The sequence below is a fragment of the Gadus macrocephalus genome, chromosome 11, assembly GCF_031168955.1.
Source record: "Gadus macrocephalus chromosome 11, ASM3116895v1".
NCBI classification, from domain to species: Eukaryota; Metazoa; Chordata; class Actinopteri; order Gadiformes; family Gadidae; genus Gadus; species Gadus macrocephalus.
Window position 1 is genome coordinate 683,835 of NC_082392.1, and position 17,630 is coordinate 701,464.

At 49.6% G+C, this 17,630-nt stretch overlaps 1 protein-coding gene and 1 long non-coding RNA gene across 4 annotated transcripts; both read right to left on the reverse strand.

Annotated features, from left to right (window-relative positions):
* Positions 1 to 163: 163 nt before the first annotated feature.
* Positions 164 to 17,601, reverse strand: LOC132468005 (selenocysteine insertion sequence-binding protein 2-like). Of its 3 annotated transcripts, none has more exons than XM_060065632.1 (17): positions 17,461 to 17,601; positions 16,447 to 16,563; positions 16,035 to 16,272; positions 15,756 to 15,831; positions 14,536 to 14,864; positions 14,341 to 14,431; positions 13,482 to 13,648; positions 12,925 to 13,044; positions 12,740 to 12,829; positions 10,055 to 10,187; positions 8,983 to 9,149; positions 8,515 to 8,725; positions 7,377 to 7,584; positions 6,131 to 6,351; positions 4,218 to 4,372; positions 1,913 to 2,114; positions 164 to 1,172 (listed from the first exon to the last, which is right to left on the reverse strand). In XM_060065632.1, exons 2-17 carry the CDS (start codon positions 16,518 to 16,520, stop codon positions 1,051 to 1,053), a joined length of 2,604 nt encoding a protein of 867 aa, XP_059921615.1. In that variant the 5' UTR covers positions 16,521 to 16,563; positions 17,461 to 17,601; the 3' UTR covers positions 164 to 1,050. The 3 variants fall into 3 exon arrangements, with proteins under 3 accessions (XP_059921615.1, XP_059921614.1, XP_059921616.1); XM_060065631.1 differs by lacking the exon at positions 17,461 to 17,601 and adding an exon at positions 16,825 to 17,207; XM_060065633.1 differs by lacking the exon at positions 17,461 to 17,601 and adding an exon at positions 16,825 to 17,206 and having other exon boundaries at positions 13,494 to 13,648.
* LOC132468065 (uncharacterized) lies at positions 6,363 to 7,369 on the reverse strand. Its single transcript, XR_009528151.1, has 2 exons — positions 7,232 to 7,369; positions 6,363 to 6,575 (listed from the first exon to the last, which is right to left on the reverse strand). It is a non-coding gene; the product is annotated as an uncharacterized LOC132468065 (long non-coding RNA).
* Positions 17,602 to 17,630: the final 29 nt, after the last annotated feature.

The following is a 17,630-nucleotide window of genomic DNA, read 5'->3' on the forward strand; positions in this document are numbered from 1 at the left end:
TAAAGTTCAGTGTTCAGTGGAGTCAAACCGAACATGCTTTGCCACAGGACTATTTATAATTGGGCTTTTACTAATTAATTGTATTTATATATACAATTTTATCATATCTATACTTAATGAACCCATGAAAATATACTTTTATATAAAGATACACAAGTCCAAACCCTGCACATTACACCTTTAATGCACATATTCAGAGTTGCAGAAAACAAAATCACAAAGTAAATCAACCAGGAAAAAAACAGTCTCTAAAAATCATCATCCAATCATAAGGTGAAAGCTCAGTGGTTAGGTCGTCAAGGTGGTCGTTTGGAGCAATTGGAAAGCTATTTGCAGTGCTAAACTTAATGGCTGCTGATTGGTTGAGCATTCAGCCGTATCCAGACAACAGAAGCACCGTGGAACGTGATTGGATAAGAACGACAGAAAGAAAAGAGACCACGGTCTACCAGAAAGTTATCATTTCTCCCTAGAGATCAGAATGTAGAGCTCTGACTGTGTCAGTGTGTGTGTGTATGTGTGTGTGTTTGAGTGTGTGTGTTGAAGGCCACCATTATCACTCGTTCTCTGATAAATCACATTTTCTCGGTAACGGCGCAGTCCCATGATTGGCGAGGCGTTCCGTGGCGGCGTTGGGTCGCGGCGTTGGGTCGCGGCGTTGGGTCCACGCGGGACCCAGAGAGATTAACTCCAGAGCTTTGTCACCGTTTGGTCCCAGCTGACGTCCAACTACAAAACGTCGTCGGTTTGGTGCTGACAGGATTAAACTGTGTTATTACGATCCCGCTGTGTATATATATTTATATATATATAAAATATATCATCATCTGATTAAACAGGTCATGTTTGATTCACGTTTCATCGTCTGACGCTGAGACCCTCAACAGCAGCGTCTCTCAGAGGGGGGCGGCGCTCAGGGGCTGGGGGGCTCCTCGGCCACGCCCAGAAGGACGCCATCAGGACGCCATCAGGACGCCGTGGTCTCTATACCACCAGGCACGGGGAAGGGGAGGGGGGCGGGGGGCGGGGGGGGGGGGGTGTGGCTCAGGGTCAGCTCTGCTCAGCTCGCTCCCGCGGTTCTTCTCCGTCCAGACGCAGTGAGCCCAGCTGCTCCTCAAAGTTCAGGAACGGGTGACTGCAGTCGTTCTCCAGCATCTTCCTCCACAGCTTAACTGAGAGAGAGAGAGAGAGAGAGAGAGAGAGAGAGAGAGAGAGAGACAGAGAGACAGAGAGACAGAGAGACAGAGAGACAGAGAGAGAGAGACAGAGAGAGAGAGAGAGAGAGAGAGAGAGAGAGAGAGAGACAGAGAGAGAGAGAGAGAGAGAGAGAGAGAGAGACAGAGACAGAGACAGAGACAGAGACAGAGAGAGAGAGGGAGACAGAGAGACAGAGACAGAGACAGAGACAGAGAGGAGAGAGAGAGAGAGAGAGAGAGAGAGAGACAGAGAGACAGAGAGACAGAGAGACAGAGAGACAGAGAGACAGAGAGACAGAGAGACAGAGACAGAGACAGAGACAGAGACAGAGAGAGAGAGAGAGAGAGAGAGAGAGAGAGGAGAGAGAGAGAGAGAGAGAGAGAGAGAGAGAGAGAGACAGAGACAGAGAGAGAGAGAGAGAGAGAGACAGAGAGACAGAGAGACAGAGACAGAGATCAGTGAGAACATGATGAATGACGTCCTTGTCCAGGACCGATGGGGTGGACCCCCTCCCCCCCCGGTCAGGATGTGCTGTTGTTGTTCTTTAGAGGAAACACAGATTAGTGAGCCCGGCTCCCAGCGGCAGATAACAGCCGAGGTCACATGACCGGGGAGCCGAGGTCACATGACCGGGGACAGACGAGGAGCAGGGGTCTGGGACTGGTGCACGGCGGGAAGGGGTCTGGGGGGTCTGGGGGGGTTGAAGTTGGCTTACTGTACTCTGGCTCCTCCTTCTCCTCCTTCTCCTCCACCCGGGCCGGGGGGGGAGGGGGGGCACCAGGGCGGAGGCGCTGCTGTCCTGGGTCCTCCTCCACCCCCTCCTCCTCCGGTGGCCCCCCCAGCTCCACGCGCTCCAGCACCTCCTCGTACGCCTTCCTGGCCTCCGAGGACAGCTCGATCATCTTATGGTAGAAGTCCTGGTGGACACATGAACACATGAACACATGAACACTCCTCCTAGGGGTCAGTAGTCCTGGTGAACACATGAACACTCCTCCTAGGGGTCAGTAGTCCTGGTGAACACATGAACACTCCTCCTAGGGGTCAGTAGTCCTGGTGAACACATGAACACATGAACACTCCTCCTAGGGGTCAGTAGTCCTGGTGAACACATGAACACTCCTCCTAGGGGTCAGTAGTCCTGGTGAACACATGAACACATGAACACTCCTCCTAGGGGTCAGTAGTCCTGGTGAACACATGAACACTCCTCCTAGGGGTCAGTAGTCCTGGTGAACACATGAACACTCCTCCTAGGGGTCAGTAGTCCTGGTGAACACATGAACACTCCTCCTAGGGGTCAGTAGTCCTGGTGAACACATGAACACTCCTCCTAGGGGTCAGTAGTCCTGGTGGACACATGAACACTCCTCCTAGGGGTCAGTAGTCCTGGTGAACACATGAACACTCCTCCTAGGGGTCAGTAGTCCTGGTGAACACATGAACATCACCTAGGGGTCAGTAGTCCTGGTGGACACATGAACATCACCTAGGGGTTAGTAGTCCTGGTGAACACATGAACACTCCTCCTAGGGGTCAGTAGTCCTGGTGAACACATGAACACTCCTCCTAGGGGTCAGTAGTCCTGGTGAACACATGAACACTCCTCCTAGGGGTCAGTAGTCCTGGTGGACACATGAACACTCCTCCTAGGGGTCAGTAGTCCTGGTGAACACATGAACACTCCTCCTAGGGGTCAGTAGTCCTGGTGAACACATGAACACATGAACACTCCTCCTAGGGGTCAGTAGTCCTGGTGAACACATGAACACTCCTCCTAGGGGTCAGTAGTCCTGGTGAACACATGAACACATGAACACTCCTCCTAGGGGTCAGTAGTCCTGGTGAACACATGAACACTCCTCCTAGGGGTCAGTAGTCCTGGTGGACACATGAACATCACCTAGGGGTTAGTAGTCCTGAAGGATTGGGTGGAGGCGGTCTGGGTGGAGGCGGTCTGGGTGGAGGCGGTCTGGGTGGAGGCGGTCTGGGTGGAGGCGGTCTGGGTGGAGGCAGTAGGGAGGAGTCTGGGTGGAGGCAGTAGGGAGGGGTCTGGGTGGAGGCAGTCTGGGTGGAGGCAGTAGGGAGGGGTCTGGGTGGAGGCGGTCTGGGTGGAGGCAGTAGGGAGGGGTCTGGGTGGAGGCGGTCTGGGTGGAGGCGGTCTGGGTGGAGGCAGTAGGGAGGGGTCTGGGTGGAGGCGGTAGGGGGGGGGTCTGGGTGGAGGCGGTCTGGGTGGAGGCGGTCTGGGTGGAGGCGGTCTGGGTGGAGGCGGTCTGGGTGGAGGCGGTCTGGGTGGAGGCAGTAGGGAGGGGTCTGGGTGGAGGCGGTAGGGGGGGGGTCTGGGTGGAGGCGGTCTGGGTGGAGGCGGTCTGGGTGGAGGCGGTCTGGGTGGAGGCAGTAGGGAGGGGTCTGGGTGGAGGCGGTCTGGGTGGAGGCAGTAGGGAGGGGTCTGGGTGGAGGCGGTCTGGGTGGAGGCAGTAGGGAGGGGTCTGGGTGGAGGCAGTAGGGAGGGGTCTGGGTGGAGGCGGTCTGGGTGGAGGCGGTAGGGGGGGGGTCTGGGTGGAGGCGGTCTGGGTGGAGGCGGTCTGGGTGGAGGCGGTCTGGGTGGAGGCGGTCTGGGTGGAGGCGGTCTGGGTGGAGGCAGTAGAGAGGGGTCTGGGTGGAGGCAGTAGAGAGGGGTCTGGGTGGAGGCAGTAGGGTGGGGGTCTGGGTGGAGGCGGTCTGGGTGGAGGCAGTAGAGAGGGGTCTGGGTGGAGGCAGTAGGGTGGGGGTCTGGGTGGAGGCGGTCTGGGTGGAGGCAGTAGGGAGGGGTCTGGGTGGAGGCGGTAGGGTGGGGGTCTGGGTGGAGGCGGTCTGGGTGGAGGCGGTCTGGGTGGAGGCGGTAGGGCGGGGTCTGGGTGGAGGCGGTAGGGCGGGGTCTGGGTGGAGGCGGTAGGGCGGGGTCTGGGTGGAGGCGGTAGGGCGGGGTCTGGGTGGAGGCGGTAGGGCGGGGTCTGGGTGGAGGCGGTAGGGGGTCTGACCTGCGCCCCGTCGTAGTTGAAGATGCCCACCAGGCTGACGGGCACGGCCTTGTTGACGCAGCGGCCCAGGGTCTTCCTGGAGAGGGCGAACACGAAGGGCACGGCCCGCTGCCGGCACGTCTCTATGATGGTGTGGAGCGCCTCGTCCAGACCACCTGGACGGGGAGGAGCCAGCCGTTAGGGGAGGAGGAGCCACGCGTTAGAGGAGGAGCCAAGGGTTAGGAGAGGAGGAGCCATGGGTTAGAGGAGGAGCGAGGGGTTAGGGGAGGAGGACCCACACGTTAGGGGAGGAGGAGCCACGGGTTAGAGGAGGAGCCACGAGTTAGAGGAGGAGCCAACTGTTAGAGGAGGAGCCACGGGTTAGAGGGGGAGCAAGGGGTTAGAGGAGGAGCCAAGCGTTAGAGGAGGAGCCAAGTGTTAGAGGAGGAGCCACGCGTTAGAGGAGGAGCCACGCGATAGAGGAGGAGCCACGCGTTAGAGGAGGAGCCACGCGTTAGAGGAGGAGCCACGCGTTAGAGGAGGAGCCACGCGATAGAGGAGGAGCCACGCGATAGAGGAGGAGCTATCTGACTGTACAAACCTCCGGCATTATCCCACCCTATTATTTATACCATACTGTACTTATATTAGATGATATGACAATGAATCTTCAAACTGCACCGTAATGCCCTTTTGCACTTCTGTTTAGATGTACCATTACATTTCGTTGTCTCTGTATTCTGCACAATGACAATAAAGTTGTATCTGAATCTTTGTATAAAAGCGTTTGCTAAATGCCTCAAATGTAAATTGATATTAGGTATGTATTTGGTAGGTATACATTGTTTATATCTATATTTTATATCCTTTAAATTTTTCTTTTGTATTCATGATCTTGATTTTCTACATTTAAATACCAAATCCCATTCCTTGGATGTGAAGTCTCTCACGGCAATTAAACTCAATGCTAAGTGCACTTACATCACTCTAATCATTCTTAACCCCCTCCTCTTTAACATCAATTAAAATCAATGCCAAGTGCACTTACATCACTATAATCACTCTCTTCATCAGCATCCCGCCCGCATTTAGCAGGAAATGTGTTCATGGTAACGAGCCGAAGCAGGGCTGACTGAGCAGTAGTCCATGAGTCATTATATCTGGGAAGGCCCCAGATCCTCTAAGAATCATACCAGCTACCAATACCAGTTCTAATGAGGCCTCTCCCAGTAAACACTCAACCTCTCCCAGTAAACACTCAACCTCTCCCAGTAAACACTCAACCTCTCCCAGTAAACACTCAACCTCTCCCAGTAAACACTCAACCTCTCCCAGTAAACACTCAACCTCTCCCAGTAAACACTGGGAACACCAGAGGCGACAAACAGATTTCTCACCAAACTCATTGTTTGAATGATCTTTCTTCCATAAACGTATCAGCCGTTTGTCGACCCTATATTGTGTTGCATAGGCCGATGCTGATGAAATCGCCAGGGTCATTAAAAATTCATGTGACGTTTTTTCCAAACAAAACGTGTCAAGCTTTATTTCCAAAATTGTTTCTAATGTTTATACAAAGGATAGTTAGGCCAGACAGAATCAAGTTGGCGAATATTAACCACAACTGTATAATAAGCATGTAGTCTCCATATCAAAGTTTGTGAGGCTTCCACCAGTGAATGATTGGATGCCTCAGAGCAACTCCCAACTCCGCCTCCAGAAAACATCTGTTCACTCTGTATGAGCTGATAAGAACACAGTTAATCATCGCGCTCAGCCACGTATGGCTGTGTTAGCTGGAGATTTTTGGGAAACACTCGTATTTTGGCTGCTGCAACTGGGCTTAGTAATAAGTCGGCAAAATGCTAACTTCCTGTTTTAGGTGAAACCCACCCCAGGTTAATGGTAGACCAGAGCACAACAGGGGGGCGTACCTTTGGACTGGCTCCTCTCACAGTTGGGCGAGATGACGACACACTTGACCTTGCCGAGCCGCAGGTGCTTGAGGACCTCCCTCAGACCCATGACCAGACGCTTCTTCATGCGCGCCTTCATGGGGTCCTTCTGGTAGAGCCGGTCCTGGAACCGCACCAGCTCGCGTAGCAGCGCACTCACACACTCATCCACCTCCTTACTCAGGACCTGGCTGCAGTAGCTGCACACACACACACACACACACACACACACACACACACACACACACACACACACACACACACACACACACACACACACACACACACACACACACACACACACACACACACACACACACACACACACATTTAGCTAAGGGCTAAATGTGCACCTAGAAATAGTACTGAGCATTGTGCAGCGTCTTATCCTAGCTGTCTTGTTGTCTACAGGGAATGGGTTAACCTGTAACAGGTTTGAAGCTTACATGCTTTTACAAGACCTACATGATAAGCTGATAAGATATCACACCGAAAAATTGACGGATAAACAAAACATCTTTGTCTACAGATTTGCATACTACCTATGGTGGCTGAAACAGAGCAATTTGTTTTTTCTTTTGGCTTCCTTCTCATGTAATCCCACCGACCGCAGAACTGTAACCAAATTTTTGTGGATATGACCTAAGCTTCCAAAGATTAAAGATATAAGTTTGCATTGGTAACCCAGTTGGCATATACGACTCACCAGTGGCTGGTGTTTGAGTACCTTAGCGTAGTAGCAGGTGTCCATATGCAAATCGAAGTCACACACACACACAGACACACATTCAGCCAAGGGCTAAGCTCAACTTCTTCAGCTAAACGTCTGGTACCACCGTCGCTAAGAGCAGGCAAAGGTGGATCCTCCTGCCGATCCGGACCGCAGAGACGCTCACCGGCTGACGCAAAAGACTGAAGACTCACTGGTTCAGAGGTCACCTAGACTCTGCATAGCCTCCCCCTTACCCCCTCTCTTACGCACTAGCTGTATGTTGTACGGCCTGGCACTTAGAAATAGTACTTAGCATTGTGTAGCATCTTATCCTAGCTGTCTCTGTTGTCTACAGGGAATGGGTTAACCTAGTGATGGTTAGTGCTTGGCACTTGGTTCTATGAACGTCCTCACTGTACCCACAGAGATACATTGTTCTCTTTCTTCTGATAAATGTACTTCTTCTAAGTTGCTTTGGATATAAGCGTCACACCAGGGAGATCCGGTTCTTACTCTCTGAACTTCCTGCTGTGGATTTTGGGCTGGTTGTGGGGGGTGGTGGGGGGGAGGGGCTCCACAGTGGCCGGCTCCTCTGGCTCCTCCTCCTCCTCTGGCTCCTCCTCCTCCACCTCCTCCTCCTCCTGCTGCTGCTCCTCCTCCTCCTCTCGCTCTTCCTCAGCGTCTGAGTCGGCCAGGTGTCTCTGGTCCGCTGGCTCCTCCCCTGGCAGGGCAGGAAACAGGAAGCAGCATCACAAGAGCTAAGTAAGCAAATAATAACAATATTAAGTAAGTAACTAGTAAGCAACTAGTAAGTAACTATGTTAGTAAGTAAGTAACAAAGTAAGTAACTAGTAAGTGTAGAATGTTGGTGTATTTTAGTGTCTCTCTATGGTTCACATTTCTAGTCTAGGAACAGGCCAGGGCCTCTCATATTGATACAAGGTGTTATCCCCAACATTCTGCCATTGTTATGTCTCAACAAGGTTGAACCGACCTGGTCCTCCGGGACATAGCCAGGGCCAGATGCCTTATCAAGGCTGAGCCTGAGAGTGCGTCTGTTCACGTGTTATTCATGTATCCCCTTTTTGTATAATACTCGCCCCAACCCTTTGGTTCGACGAGAAGAGGGTTCGACAGCCAAGGAACAAGTCATCGACCACCGGGTCCACTATAGATTATTCAACCTAAGTCTGTATCTCGCTGTATTACATCCTGGAATAAACCATCTATTCAACCCTCTGATCCAACCTGTCAAGCTGCTTTGATTTCGACTTCAAGAATTACTACTACGACTGAAAATACACAACGCAGAGTCTGTCCGAACAGTTTAGAAATAAGCTGAAATCTAACATAAGTAACTTGTAAGTAACCAAGTAACTAAGCAACTTACTAATTAATCAAGTATGTAAGTAACTTACATACTTATTTAACAAAGTAAGTAACTAAGTAAGTTAATAAGTAACCAAGTTACATGTAAGTAACAAAGTAAGTAACTAAGTTACTAGTAAGTAACTAAGTAAGTCCTTTAGACCGTGCAACCCCTCAGACGCCACGACGGTCCTCTGCTCTGAGCTTCTGGGCTCATTGGAGAGGATGAAGGGAACGCTGAACTGATGGTTCCCCAGAGCCGGGAGGGGAGTGGCTCACTAACCCGTGTCCCCGCTCAGGGCCTGCTCTCCGGCTGAGGGTTCATCCGGCCTGGGGTCCTGCTGGGGGTCCACAGCCCTGTCCTGGTCCGGCCTGGGGTCCTGGTGGGGGTCCACAGCCCTGTCCTGGTCCGGTCTGGGGTCCTGGTGGGGGTCCACCACCCTCTCCTGGAGCAGCCGGTTCTGCTTCCTCTCCTCTCGCTCCTTTAGGATCACCTGGAGGAGCAAGAAACAGACGAGCGAACCGTGAACACTATTAACCTCAGTCAGTCAGTCAGTCAGTCAGTCAGTCAGTCAAACATCCATCCAGTCAGTCAAACATCCATCCAGTCAGTCAGTCAGTCAGTCAGTCAGTCAGTCAGTCAGTCAGTCAGTCAGTCAGTCAGTCAGTCAGTCATCCATCCATCCATCCACCCATCCACCCATCCAGTCAGCCATCCAGCCAGCCAGCCAGTGGTGAGGCTGGGGCTCACCCTCTTCAGCTGGGTGGGTTTCTTGGCCTTGGGCACCTCCCTCTGCTTGCCCTTCTTCACCATTGGGCTCGTCGAGTCGAGGGGGTTGTGCGCAAACTTGTCCTGCTGCCACGCCCCCTTCTTCTGGACCAATGGCTGCTTCAGACTCAGGGGACAGGCTCCTCCCACTGCAGGCAGGGGTTAGACAGTACAGAGACAGGTCATTAAGGAGCAGGTAGGGGTTAGACAGTACAGAGACAGGTCATTAAGGAGCAGGTAGGGGTTAGACAGTACAGAGACAGGTCATTAAGGAGCAGGTAGGGGTTAGACAGTACAGAGACAGGTCATTAAGGAGCAGGTAGGGGTTAGACAGTAAGACAGGTCATTGAGGAGCAGGTAGGGGTTAGACAGTACAGAGACAGGTCATTAAGGAGCAGGTAGGGGTTAGACAGTACAGAGACAGGTCATTAAGGAGCAGGTAGGGGTTAGACAGTACAGGGACAGGTCATTAAGGGGCAGGTAGGGGTTAGACAGTACAGAGACGGGTCATTAAGGAGGGGGTAGGGTTAGACAGTACAGAGAGGTCATTAAGGAGCAGGTAGGGGTTAGACAGTACAGAGACAGGTCATTAAGGAGGGGGTAGGGTTAGACAGTACAGAGACAGGTCATTAAGGAGCAGGTAGGGGTTAGACAGTACAGAGACAGGTCCTTAAGGAGCAGGTAGGGGTTAGACAGTACAGAGACAGGTCATTAAGGAGCAGGTAGGGGTTAGACAGTACAGAGACAGGTCATTAAGGAGCAGGTAGGGGTTAGACAGTACAGAGACAGGTCATTAAGGAGCAGGTAGGGGTTAGACAGTACAGAGACGGGTCATTAAGGAGCAGGTAGGGGTTAGACAGTACAGAGACAGGTCATTAAGGAGCAGGTAGGGGTTAGGCAGTACAGGGACAGGTCATTAAGGAGCAGGTAGGGGTTAGGCAGTACAGAGACAGGTCATTAAGGAGCAGGTAGGGGTTAGACAGTACAGAGACGGGTCATTAAGGAGCAGGTAGGGGTTAGACAGTACAGAGACAGGTCATTGGGGTGTGGTTACCTGACAGGTAGAGTGGCTTGGCATCGTGTTTGGACTTCTGGGATTGCTGCTTCCTCTCCAGCACCTCCAGCATGGTGCCGATGTCCAGCTGCAGAGGAACCTTGCTCTTCTTCCCAGAGGCCTTCTCAGTTTTCTGGAGAACCAGAAGAAGTTCACCGAGAACATCAGGGGGTGTACTATAGTATGGTACCGTAGTATAGTATGGTACAGTATTATAGTATGGTACAGTAGTATAGTATGGTACAGTATTATAGTATGGTACAGTACTATAGTATGGTACAGTATTATAGTATGGTACAGTAGTATAGTGGTACAGTATTATAGTCTGGTATAGTATTATAGTATGGTATAGTACTATAGTATGGTACCGTAGTATAGTGGTACAGTATTATAGTCTGGTATAGTATTATAGTATGGTACAGTATTATAGTATGGTATAGTATTATAGTATGGTACAGTAGTATAGTATTATAGTATGGTACAGTGGTATAGTAATATAGCACGGTACAGTAGTATAGTGGTACAGTATTATAGTCTGGTACAGTATTATAGTATGGTACAGTATTATAGTATGGTATAGTATTATAGTATGGTACCGTAGTATAGTGGTACAGTATTATAGTATGGTATAGTATTATAGTCTGGTACAGTATTATAGTCTGGTACAGTATTATAGTATGGTATAGTATTATAGTATTATAGTCTGGTACAGTATTATAGTATGGTACAGTAGTATAGTACTATAGTATGGTACCGTAGTATAGTGGTACAGTATTATAGTCTGGTACAGTATTATAGTATGGTACAGTAGTATAGTAGTATAGTATGGTACAGTAGTATAGTATGGTATAGTATTATAGTATGGTACAGTAGTATAGTGGTACAGTATTATAGTATGGTATAGTACTATAGTATGGTACCGTAGTATAGTGGTACAGTATTATAGTATGGTACAGTAGTATAGTATGGTACAGTAGTATAGTGGTACAGTATTATAGTCTGGTACAGTATTATAGTCTGGTATAGTATTATAGTATGGTACAGTAGTATAGTATTATAGTATGGTACAGTGGTATAGTAATATAGCACGGTACAGTAGTATAGTGGTACAGTATTATAGTCTGGTACAGTATTATAGTATGGTACAGTATTATAGTATGGTATAGTATTATAGTATGGTACCGTAGTATAGTGGTACAGTATTATAGTATGGTATAGTATTATAGTCTGGTACAGTATTATAGTCTGGTACAGTATTATAGTATGGTATAGTATTATAGTATTATAGTCTGGTACAGTATTATAGTATGGTACAGTAGTATAGTACTATAGTATGGTACCGTAGTATAGTGGTACAGTATTATAGTCTGGTACAGTATTATAGTCTGGTACAGTATTATAGTATGGTACAGTAGTATAGTAGTATAGTATGGTACAGTAGTATAGTATGGTACAGTAGTATAGTGGTACAGTATTATAGTATGGTATAGTACTATAGTATGGTAACGTAGTATAGTGGTACAGTATTATAGTATGGTATAGTACTATAGTATGGTATAGTATTATAGTATGGTACAGTAGTATAGTGGTACAGTATTATAGTCTGGTACAGTATTATAGTATGGTATAGTAGTATAGTATGGTACAGTAGTATAGTATTATAGTATGGTACAGTATTATGGTATGGTACAGTATTATAGTCTGGTACAGTATTATAGTATGGTATAGTATTATAGTATGGTACAGTAGTATAGTATTATAGTATGGTACAGTGGTATAGTAATATAGTATGGTACAGTAGTATAGTATTATAGTATGGCATAGTAGTATAGCACGGTACAGTAGTATAGTGTGGTACAGTAGTATAGTAGTATAGTATGGTACAGTAGTATAGTAGTATAGTGTGGTACAGTAGTATAGTATGGTACAGTAGTATAGTAGTATAGTATGGTACAGTAGTATAGTATGGTACAGTAGTATAGTATGGTACAGTAGTACTGTGGTACAGTAGTATAGTAGTACTATGGTACAGTAGTATAGTATGGTACAGTAGTACTGTGGTACAGTAGTATAGTATGGTACAGTAGTATAGTAGTATAGTATGGTACAGTAGTATAGTCCTATAGTATGGTACAGTAGTATAGTATGGTACAGTAGTATAGTTATATAGTATGGTACAGTAGTATAGTTCTATAGTATGGTACAGTAGTATAGTTCTATAGTATGGTACAGTAGTTTAGTTCTATAGTATGGTACAGTAGTATAGTATGGTACAGTAGTACAGTACTATAGTATGGTACAGTAGTATAGTATGGTACAGTAGTATAGTATGGTACAGTAGTACAGTACTATAGTATGGTACAGTAGTATAGTATGGTACAGTAGTATAGTATGGTACAGTAGTACAGTAGTATAGTATGGTACAGTAGTACAGTAGTATAGTATGGTACAGTAGTACTGTGGTACAGTAGTATAGTATGGTACAGTAGTATAGTAGTAAAGTATGGTACAGTAGTATAGTTCTATAGTATGGTACAGTAGTATAGCATGGTACAGTAGTATAGTATGGTACAGTAGTATAGTATGGTACAGTAGTACAGTATGGTACAGTAGTACTGTGGTACAGTAGTATAGTAGTACTATGGTACAGTAGTACAGTAGTATAGTGTGGGAGTATCCTCTGACCTGAGTCCCCGGGGGGGCCGTGGGGTTGCTGGCCGTTGGTCTGGAGGCTCCAGCCGAGGGACGGCCCAGGTCTGGGAACTCCTCCTCGTCCTTCAGAACAAAGACACCTGTCAGCACCCGCACCCCTGACCCCGCCCCCTAACCCCTGACCCCGCCCCTGACGGTGAACATGTGATCACTCAGACCTCAAACTTGGGCGGCTCCTGGAGGGGCGTCGGCTCCTCAGGCTCCTCCTCCGAGGTCCGGGGGGGCTTCTTCTTCCTCTTCCTCTTCTTCCTCTCCGACGAGCCGTCCTCCTGCTCCTCCTGGATGGATCAAACAGGAAATGGGAATGGAACCGTACAGGAAGTGGGAATGGAACCATACAGGAAGTGGGAATGGAACCGTACAGGAAGTGGGAATGGAACCGTACAGGAAGTGGGAATGGAACCGTACAGGAAGTGGGAATGGAACCGTACAGGAAGTGGGAATGGAACCGTACAGGAAGTGGGATTGGAACCGTACAGGAAGTGGGAATGTGGCAAAAGCTCTGTGTCCAAAGAATTGATCCAGGATTTGATTTATTTAAATCAAAGCGAGGGGACTTTGGTACCAGGGAGTTGGTCGGGGTTACAACTGAATATTACAGCGGCGATTATAAACGTATGAAAGTGCATTCACATTTCGAGCATCTAGCAGACGCTTTTATCCAAAGCGACGGACGTAAGCACATTTGTCAGAAGTAGAAAGGCCCTTTTTACTTCTGGGTGGGTACCTGGGCGGCAGTGAAGGGGTCCTCTCTCGGGGCGGGTTTCCTCGGAGGCTGGGAGGCCACGTTGGCCCAGGAGGTGGAGGCAGAGGCCGGTCTCTCCAGGCCCCCCGGGGAGGCCTTCACAGGGCCTGGTTTCACAGCATGGAGCCTTCCCCCGTCTACAGCAGCACAGTCACAGGAGTCAAGCCTGGAGCTTCATTTAAACTGGAGTCCTTCGGCTGAGCACGTTCAACCTGACCCAAAACCAGTTCGGGTCTACTTCATCAATGGAACATTCAGGATGAGATGTTTCAGTGACTACCAGCCTGTGTTTCAGTGACTACCAGCCTGTGTTTCAGTGACCATCAGCCTGTGTTTCAGTGACCATCAGCCTGTGTTTCAGTGACCATCAGCCTGTGTTTCAGTGACCATCAGCCTGTGTTTCAGTGACCATCAGCCTGTGTTTCAGTGACCATCAGCCTGTGTTTCAGTGACCATCAGCCTGTGTTTCAGTGACCATCAGCCTGTGTTTCAGTGACTATCAGCCTGTGTTTCAGTGACCATCAGCCTGTGTTTCAGTGACCATCAGCCTGTGTTTCAGTGACCATCAGCCTGTGTTTCAGTGACTATCAGCCTGTGTTTCAGTGACCATCAGCCTGTGTTTCAGTGACCATCAGCCTGTGTTTCAGTGACTATCAGCCTGTGTTTCAGTGACCATCAGCCTGTGTTTCAGTGACTATCAGCCTGTGTTTCAGTGACCATCAGCCTGTGTTTCAGTGACTATCAGCCTGTGTTTCAGTGACTATCCTCAGTCTTTGGGCCCCTGTGTTAATGCTGAGGGAAGGTACGACCCAAGGTACGAGGATCCTACCAGGGGAGCGAGACGCTGACACAGCTCTGACATCACGGGCGTGTCTGCGTGGGCCTGGACTTCCTGCTGGCCTCTCGTTAACGGACTGCGTCTACAAAGGAAACGACTCAAATGAGTTACTCATTCATAACAGATTACCCCATTCCATCCAATCAGTGACCAGTACAGCTTAGGTGAACCAATGGCAACCCCAACCTTGTTAGAAGACACGGGACCCTGGGTGTGAGGCCTCTGGGTGTGAGGCCCCTGGGTGTGAGGCCCCTGTGTGTGAGGCCCCTGGGTGTGAGGCCCCTGGGTGTGAGGCCCCTGGGAGGGGGGCTTCTGGCCCCAGCTCGGGGCGGGAGGGGCAGAGGTTCCTGGCGTTGCGGCGGCCAGCTCAGGGAAATCGGCCATCTTGACCTCGAAGGTGACCCGGCTGGCGTGGGGCCGGCCCCCGTGGGGAGGGCCCCTGACGGGCGGCTCGGCGCGCGGAGGGCCCCCGTGGCTCCGTGCAGGGCCGGGGGCGGACCTGGGGCCCCTCGGAGCTGAGGAGGAACCACAAGCGGAGACGCTGCAGGGGGTCGTTTGGTAACACAGCACATTGAAGTTCTCTTATGGTTCAATTTAACTTCAGGAGGAAATGCAGGTGGTGCTACAGGAAGAACAGGCTCCACCCGCTCACATCACCGCGCACCAAAGAGGTGGTGCTACAGGAAGAACAGGCTCCACCCGCTCACATCACCGCGCACCAAAGAGGTGGTGCTACAGGAAGAACAGGCTCCACCCGCTCACATCACCGCGCACCAAAGAGGTGGTGCTACAGGAAGAACAGGCTCCACCCGCTCACATCACCGCGCAGTCGCGCACCAAAGAGGTCTGCCTTCATCTCTTAAGGTCTTATCTTTATCAGTTATCTGGTAAAAAGATAAAGGAAGGCATTTGAAGCAAAGGGGAGATTCTCAGAGGACAGCCAGCATTCCAGTCCAAGGAGAAGGTCTCTTATCGGGGCTGTGGTTTGGCTCCACATTGAGTTGAAGGATTCACCCTTATTCAGGACTCTAAGACATAGATCTAACCATCTATAATACATAAAGTGTGTGTTGATCAGGCACCTGGTCCATAGAGCGTAGGACGTGGTGAACCCAAGGTATTCCCTTTAATAACTAACTAATAACAAATAACGACAACCAATAACTCCAGGAGTGGAACGCCACACCTCAAGGAAACACAGGCTGGTGGCAAGAAGTCACCACATCAAGGTAGTCCGGCACCGAAAGAAAAGTAGCTCTACCGTTATCCTACACATGGGACACATGTCCTGTTCCATATCTAAATCCAAGTTTAGTCTGCAGTTCTTTCTTTTATATTGATTATGTAGCGTGTATGAAGCCAGTGGGACCACGTCCTTAATGATGATAGAGGTTTGCATTGATCACCTCTTGCTGATCCGTCCGGGGATCTCTGGCCAAACCTTCCGTCCTTAAACTGGGGTTCACTTGGGTGCCTCGTTCTCTGTGGACATGGAAACAGAAACCGATGTAAATGCCTTCATTCACATCTGACCTTCATGTTATGTACAGTGTGTATGTGTATGTATGTACGCATGTATTTATGTAGGTATGTATGTATGCATATATATATATACATGCATACATACATACACATACAGTATATATATATATATATATATATATACACGAGGGTGTATGATGAACCTTGGTTTGTGGATCCCATCTAGACGAGGCGGTGTGCGGCCGGGGGCGTTCGTCGTTGGTCCGTCGGTCCCCAGCGTCGCCCGTCCGTCGCTCACTAGTCCGACTGTCAGCATCGTTCCTGTTCCGTCTGTCCCCAGGGTTGCTGGGCCCATTCCTGCCTGGCCTCCATCCTCTCCCCTCAGTCCCTCCCTCAGTCCTGTCAGACTTCTGTCCCGGGCTCATAAACAACGGACTGGTCCTGAGTTTCAGAGGGACACAAAGTTCGAACATCAAATCAAATTATTTAATCTTATTTAGAGAATGCTTTTCGTCCAAAACTACAACAACACAACGAGAAAAACAACTTGCACAGATTGCCTGACGGGATATCAGTTTATTGTATTAAAAGGCAAAGACCATCAGGTCAGGGCACCTCGGATTGGTGACGTAGGGACTAGGGAGGGAGATGGGTGCTGCCCGGGTGTCGGTCCTCTCCCACGGCTCCATGCTCACTGCCCACTGGGGAGTGTTGAGTAGACGGCTCACTTTCCTGGAAGTACAACAGTAAGGTAAAGACAACAGAGGGGTCCTCCTTAACAGGGTTCCTCTGTAACAGGGCTCCCTGCTGCGGGCTTTAGTGTCACTTTACTTTGGTTCAGTGACCGCGGCGGGACCCGATCAGGATCATGTTATACTGAATGTTATACCGCGATCCTCTGGCAGTATCAACATCTAAACCCGAACGCCTGATTCCCCTCACAACCGATTCAGATGACAATAATATAACACTTTAGAACAAATTCCATCTTACTTCGACAGCACGCCGGCTGGTGGTCAGTTGGCATTCATTTTGCAATCCGGAAAAGTGTTTAAGCGGGCAAATCTTGGCTGAACTTACACCTCAACTAGCCACAGTGCAGGGGAAGTTGGCTAACATTAGCATGTATCTTAAACAACAGCCGCTAGCTGTCAACATTAGCCTCCTGGTTCCATAGGTCACAGACGGGCTGGGAGAGGACCCTGGATCAGAGCGTTATCCCGTAATACCAGAACGCAATATCCTTTCTCTCACATCCTATGTGCTCTATGTGCCGGTCAACAATCCTCGGAGAGAGAATGGAGAACATGAAAAGAATAACAAAGACGACGACAAAGAGACCACATATAGAGTATTCCCTAAAATGTGCAAAGAAATATCGAAAACATGTAACGGAAAAGGGAAAGTAACCCTCCATCGGAAGTCCCGCCCTCTCTCTAGCCTTTAAACCCGTCCAACTGAAAGTCCCGCCCATCTCTCGCTGACTTTGATCACCCGCTCCAGGCGTACCTCAGTGAGAGGGGAACGCCTGGGAGAGACGCCTGGGAGAGACCCCAGGTCACAGACAGACTGGAGGTCTCTGTCCGTGGAACCACTCTCGATCGCTTTGATCGACACGAAGCAACCCACCTAGAAAGTGAGCCACTGTGTCCATCTTCAGCCCTTCAGAATGTCAGTTCCCGCGGAACAGTGCCTGTTCCGCCGAGCAGGTGGAGCTACCTGTCGGATGGGTCTTCTGGACACAGGGTCCATCAGTACTAGCAGTAGAGCACTCTGGGTTGGAGCTCTACTAGCAGTGG